Raw genomic sequence first — 6,743 nt, forward strand, 5'->3', positions numbered from 1 at the left:
ATGTCCACACCATCTTTGTCCCGCTCTGTGGGGAATGTGGAGAGGTGGTTATGTGGGTTGTCGAGCTTTAGCAGCAGAGGCACTTACATCACCGAGAAGAGCAGCAGAGGCACTTACATCATCGAGAAGAGGAGCAGTGACAACAGATCTGAGAGCCAACATGAACAGGTCAGTCACGGAAACAGGACTTTGTCCAGATCCGACAGCCTTAACAGGAGTTTGTCCAGATCCAACAGCTTCCAAGAGTTGATGTGTCCTCCACTGCCTGGTCAAGTTCCCGTCGAGCCAACCGGCACTTCTAATGTCCCGACTGCGACTGCTCAGGGTGCCATGGAGGCTTCACCTGTGAACAAGAGCTCAACAGGTGAGACTGAAATAAGGCAGAATGATGACTGCTTAAAAATTTGATAAATTAAGGTCTGGTCACATTTACTGTTTCTCAGCGAAATTTTTCTGAAATATTTTAGTTGGACAAAACGTTCTTAGAATATATTTTTGTTAAGCCAATAAGCCATGAACTCACTCGTGCTGTCTGACACACACCCGAAAACACACGCACAATCCCACGTTGTTTCAGACGTATTGCGTTTGAATGGTCAAATACTGACAAAATTGTCAAAATGGCTGTTGTGACCAGTGTTCATGTAAACAGAGTCGGTTAAGTTATGTCTTTAATAAGACATTGCTGTATTTAATAAAATAAATGTTTATTTAAATATATTATATTTCATAGAAAATAAATGTGAAATATATTTTAAGACATAATGGCTCATATGACCTTTACCATTGCCAGAACTGTGCCAAATGAGGCCTGGAAATGTATGCTCTATTTTTAATAAAAGATTCAAAGAAATAACTATCGTTATCGTGAAATAAACAACTATTATTACATAATATTGTGAAAGAAACTTTTGGTCACCCTTAAGGGACATTTATGCAGGTATTGAGCAGAAACAGATCATCAGGCGGATAGCTTGGAAATATTTGCATTACTTTGGATTTGGGACATTAAAGATAAGAATTTAACAGTAAAATGGAAGTTATAGCATTATATCATTGTTAAATGTGAGGTCAGAGATGTTTCTAAATTTTGTTTATGCTTAAATTTTTCCCCCTTTGTTTCAGAAAAACCTACAAAACGTAAGAAGTTGGAAAGAATTTGTTCGCTCTTCAGGAACGTGTGGACGGCTATAAAGAGTCCGTTCCTCTGCTGTTCTGACAGTAAAGCTGTGGATGTTGTGGAGCCTTTCGTTCCTCCACTAGATCTGGACTCAGAGCCTGATTCTGATCCAGATCACTCCGGTGTCGAGCCACATCATGGTAAATCTGCAGTCATTATTTCTCAAACATTGTTTTAAACAATATTATCGTCTTGTTTTCCACTAAAGATATCTTGAGGTTTGTTTTCAGAGAATATTTATTTTATTTTTTCGACCAGCACTGATATTTTTAATATAAAACAAAGGATCTAGCAAGCTCATATATTTCTCTTATTTTTCTGTTTGTTTTTCAGACTCCTTCGAGTCTCTCTATAACGCGGGAGAGATGATTGGATCCGGAGGATTCGGAAGAGTCTTCAAAGGAACACGGAAATTTGATGGCAAAAAGGTTTTCGCTGATTTTGCTGAATTGTATAAACATTTTGCTCTTGCATGTATCAAAACATATTTAATACACATGGCTTAATACTTAGATGCTCAAATCAAAAATGTTATGTGCAAGGTCAGGCGCTTGAATGCTGTTACTGTTATTGAATACTGTTTCTTTTTTCATTTTTGCAGGTTGCCATCAAGCGGATGCGCAAGACTTGCAACGATCTTTATCTTGCTATTGTAAGTTGGCCAAAAGCTGAATGTGTATTTAGTTGTTTAAGTGCTGAGTACTGTAGTTAATACACCTGTAGGGAGCATTAGGTGTAAATGTAATAGACAAATAAGCCTGTTCATCGTATCTACCAAAATCAAAGAAAAATGATGTTTTCTTCAGATTTTTACCCAGCTAACCTTCTGTCTTCTACTTTTCTCCAGCCTGGGCGTCCCGAACCTCTCATTACAGAAGTGGCTCTGCTGCTAATGATGAGGCAAGAACCCATAAGCCCCTACGCCATACAACTACACGATTGGTTTGAACACCCTCGAAAATTCACCCTGGTGATGGAGTATCCCGAACCCTGCGAGAGCTTGCTGGACTTCATCATTCGTAATCCTCAACTGGACGAAACAACAGCACGGGTCATCATGCGACAGGCTGTGCTGGCAGTGCAACACTGCATTGAGCATGACGTTTTTCACAATGATATTCATGCGCACAATTTCCTGTTGAAGAAAGACACGTTAGAGCTCAAGCTGATAGACTTTGGCTCTGGACAGCTACTTAGTAGTGATGGCTATGACAGCGACATTTACATTGGTGAGCATTTTGGGAGTTTGGAAACCTGGATGTAACGACTTGCTGAATATTTGACACTTTGAAAAAATTGCTCAACAATGCACAAATGTCTTGCTTACAGGACTCCTGGATTACTGCCCACCTGAAGTCTTCACAGAACCTCGATTTCACGCCGTCCCAGCAAATGTCTGGTCTCTAGGAGTGTTGCTGTACGAGATGGTGAATGCATGTCCTCCTTTTCACAATCCAACGGAAATCAAAGAAGCCAAAGTTACATTTCAGAACGCCAACTTATCCAACGGTGAGTGAATAATATTGATAACATTGATAAACACACAAAGCAAAGGCTCTGTACAGAAACAGTTAAAGGTGAAGTATGTAAGGTTTTTTGTTAAAATACATTCTCTTAACCCAGTTTATTGTTCATCAATTACTATTAATATGCCATTTGTGGGTTTATCTCCCCAAAAGTGTAAACATTAAGCCTCCCAGGCTCCATCTAAACACTGAGAGCCGTCAATCTTTTTCCAGCTCAACCTATAGTGTTTGGGGGCGTGGCTACTGTAGCAGGCGGAGCCTGAGGGTGTTTAGCCACAGTGGGATAATAGGAAAAATTCACTGCATTTATAACTTCAAAGACGAGTCATGAACTCGCCAAAGCAAACGGGGCATTGAGATGCTGCACACAACAAAGGATGCTTTAATACCATACAGCATCATCATGCACCCGTTCATAAAGACAAATGCAACACAGCTAAAAGTATTCCTTATATGTTGGACCTGAAACATGGCTTCACACGGACCAGTAAGAGCTGCGTTTGTGATGTTTGAGCTGGGGGAGCCATGACACACGAAAGGGACGTTTGCAAGATTGTTTGAAATATGCTTTATTTTTTATAATTCCCCAAGGTGCCACTAGTGCAGCAGAAAATACATACTTCATCTTTTAAGGAAAGATGAAGAACACTTTACATTATATTTTTCATGTTTCAGATGCTGTTTTCATAAATGCCTACATTAGTGTCACATGGTCATGACTAACCAGCTCTATCCTTATTAAAATGTGTACAGAATGCAGTGATCTGATTATCCAGTGCCTAACCCTGGATCCAACTAAACGCCCGACGTTAGAGCAGATCTTACAACATAGATGGATTAGAAATGATCTACTGTAGAATGGAGAAGTTCAGGAGATTCACTCGATCAGTGATTTCAGGTGTGAAGAAGTGTAACAGGCAGAGTAGGATACAACATTTGTGATGTCATTTATCTTCATTTCTGGATTTTTTTTTGTAGTGAGATTTTCAAATATAGTTTGAGTTCATTTTAATGTTCTTGTTATAGCCAAGTCAAGTCACTTTCATTTATATAGAGCTTTATACAATACAGATTGCTTCAAAGCAGCTTCACGGTAATAAACAGAAAATTAACAGAATCAATTAGTAAAACAGAATTTAATTCTGCTGTAAAGAAGCTCTAAAAGAGACATTCATGTTCATATAATCTTTGTATTGGATATGATATAACATATTTGGCTTGCTGAAGTCCAGCCCAAAGACTGGGATGTAATAGACTGTCAGCCTAAATAATTGTTTTGCTTTTCTTCCCCAGGGTTGGACACACACCATCCAACAAAACACACTGGTTTAAACGCAGGATTGGATGGATATCATCCTGACAGGAAACTCAAGCCACTCACGTGAGCCGCTTCACCAGAGAGATCTGAGCCTGTCCACGTCTGAGCAAGAACATGAGACACTGAACACTGGAAAGAAGTTAAGTCATGTCATCACAGCCACATTTGCTTTGCTAAGTCAAGTCACCTTTATTTATATAGCGCTTTATACAATTCAGATTGTTTCAAAGCCGCTTTACAGTGATAACAGGAAGATAATGATCAATGATGCAAACAGAGTTCGATTGTGCTGTAAAGCAGCTCTAAAGCCCCGTTCACAAAGCCAGTGACTTTTGCTCAGGTCGCTAGTGGGTGTTCCCAATACTGTAGTGATTGGTCGGTCATGAATGATTTGTTCATTTTGAACGAATCTTTAATATGACTCGGGACTACCGCGTTGTCTCAGAGAGTGATTTGTTCACCGCATTTGCGCAAAAGCTTATAGGTTCTGTACTGGAAACAGAAACGATTAGTTTCACCTCTCGAGTCTTCGGGTTCGGGTCCGAGTTCGAACTTCCCACTTCTACAATACTGGTTTCTTATAAACGTCATTAGCAAATGTCACCCCTCCTACATTATTGACATTGACATTGAATTATTTTTTTGGATCGAAATTAACATTTTGGATGGAAATTACTCAATATAAATGGAATCAGTGCTTAAAGTGCTTAATATATGAACAATGAAAGTGGAATAACACATGCTTTTGGCCATTACGGCTACATATCTGCGGCGAAAGCGCAAACGCCAGTCTGTCTGGGTTCACGAAACCATTCGGGCTCGGAGTCAGCACGGCGAGTACCACCGGCTGGTGCAGGAACTGCGGCTGGACAGGACCCAGTTTGATGAGCTGCGGCGGAGAGTGCAAAGGAGAACACAAACTACCGCCGAGCCATTTAACCCGGCGAACAGCTGGCAATTTGTTTACGGTGAGTAACCTGTTTATTAAAGGTGCAATGTGTAACATTTTTGAGTATCTATTAACAGAAATGCAATATGACATCCATAACTATGTGTTCAGTGGTGTATAAAGAACTTACTTAATAAACCGTAATGTTTTTATTACCTTAGAATGAGGCATTTATATCTACAGAGCGCGTTTCGTCACTACCTTGTAAGGGGTGTACAGTCAAAGACCCAGAACCAGATATGAAGAATGAAGACCCGGAGTCAGAATTATAAAAAATTAAAGAAAAGTTTTACTGAAGATAGTTTGCATTTTCATCAGCAGAAGTCAGCTTCAAGACTCACACAGGAGTTCGTAGGCCGCCCCGCTTACAGTTACAAAGATCACAGCAGTTATACCATTTCCAAGGTCTAAGCTACGTCATTGCTTACAGGTTGAATGATTCTCATTGGCTAAGAAACATGAAAGCCTAAACAATTTAACACATGTGAGGAGATAGGGGTGCCTATCGCCATTAGTCAAGATAGTTGTCGTCCACTCATTGGATTTAGGTCTGTGGTGGCCTCGCAGGTTAGAGAAGGGCGCCGGGGTGTCTGGTCCAACCGTCCAGAACCTACATAGAATGTCATACGCACACACACACAAATAACAGACACTAGCAAATAACAGCTCCCATCAAGGCTGAAGAGAGTCTGAGCTCCTTATTATCAGTTAAGTATACCAAAACATAATGCTAAAACATTCACTCGTTTGGGAGAAAAACAGATAACTGACATTTACTCCCAAGGAAGGAAATATACTGGAAAGAATACATTTTAATACAACAATTAAAGTTTGATAGTAACGCTCAATATAGCTTGACCATATGTCCAGCGAAGAATCATATGTGCCCACGCTGCCTTTAGGACCCTTTAACCTTTCTACTGATCCCAGAGAAAGAGACAAACGGCCTTGTGGGTTACGTGGCCTTCGTGTCCTGCGTGTACTAAGTGCAATCTCAAAGTAAGATTGGAATGCACCTAAAAGAAACTGGTTACTTGCATCCATGCATTTAAGAAAATATATTTTCACAAGCACAAGAATATAAAAATTATTATGTGATAATGAATATATTTGATTATTGATTTTTATAAAGGAAGTATATAACCATTCAAAATGATATATGATTATATATGTATTTGAAGAGGCAAGGGATTTTGACCAACCCTTCAACCTTGAAAGAGAAGCCGCAGGAAGCTAGAAGAAGCTAGTCATAAACACCGTGAGTAGTGACTTTTCCCTTGTCAGTGGTGTAAATATGTAGTTGGATTGTTTCATGTAACTTAATTCTTCTCCCTCGCTGTGTTATGGCTTTGCTATGTGGGGATAAATGTGCTGGTTAAGTTCGTGAGACAGCGGATTAGTAGGCTACTCTTGTCATTGACCGTAAAACAGTTACAAGAATCACCAACCCGTCGATCTTGGAAGCATTTTAAGTCGATCGAGTTTCCAAAATCAGAGAAAAAAAGCCTATTGTGTGTAGTAGTGGTGTCTAGGGGATGCGGAGGCGTGCGCGCTGTTACAATCACGTCATTTTTGCCGCACGCACCTTTGGGCTCATGCGGACGCGTCGAGTTTAAAGTCCCTGTAAAGTCAAAATTTTGTATGTATTCTGAGTTTGTCACACCACAGAAAAATGTGTTATTAGCCACCCTGCCAAATTTGAATGATAAAAACAGCCAGCAAGTACATAAAATAAGCTATCAAAATCTTGAAAAAATGAGCAGTAGTCTC

General features: G+C 39.9%; 1 protein-coding gene across 1 annotated transcript; it reads left to right on the forward strand.

The window, feature by feature from the left end:
- On the forward strand, positions 1-3,599 carry LOC130084869 (serine/threonine-protein kinase pim-2-like). The gene is made up of 7 exons (XM_056250399.1): positions 1-364; positions 1,126-1,320; positions 1,514-1,608; positions 1,782-1,832; positions 2,028-2,409; positions 2,510-2,689; positions 3,460-3,599. The coding sequence occupies exons 1-7, from the start codon at positions 1-3 to the stop codon at positions 3,561-3,563; spliced, it is 1,371 nt and encodes a 456-aa protein (XP_056106374.1). The 3' UTR covers positions 3,564-3,599.
- The last annotated feature ends 3,144 nt before the right edge of the window (positions 3,600-6,743 follow it).

This window comes from Rhinichthys klamathensis, unplaced genomic scaffold (assembly GCF_029890125.1).
Source record: "Rhinichthys klamathensis goyatoka isolate OS25496 unplaced genomic scaffold, OSU_Roscu_1.1 h1tg000003l_1, whole genome shotgun sequence".
NCBI lineage: Eukaryota > Metazoa > Chordata > Actinopteri > Cypriniformes > Leuciscidae > Rhinichthys > Rhinichthys klamathensis.

What these genes read in the sequence shown, in the direction of transcription:
- LOC130084869 (XM_056250399.1), top strand. Translation starts at nt 1, where the DNA reads ATGTCCACACCATCTTTGTCCCGCTCTGTGGGGAATGTGGAGAGGTGG. An exon ending in CGGTGTCGAGCCACATCATG is followed by an intron (nt 1,321 to 1,513) that starts GTAAATCTGCAG and finishes TTTGTTTTTCAG; the next exon opens with ACTCCTTCGAGTCTCTCTAT. An exon ending in GGAAATTTGATGGCAAAAAG is followed by an intron (nt 1,609 to 1,781) that starts GTTTTCGCTGAT and finishes TCATTTTTGCAG; the next exon opens with GTTGCCATCAAGCGGATGCG.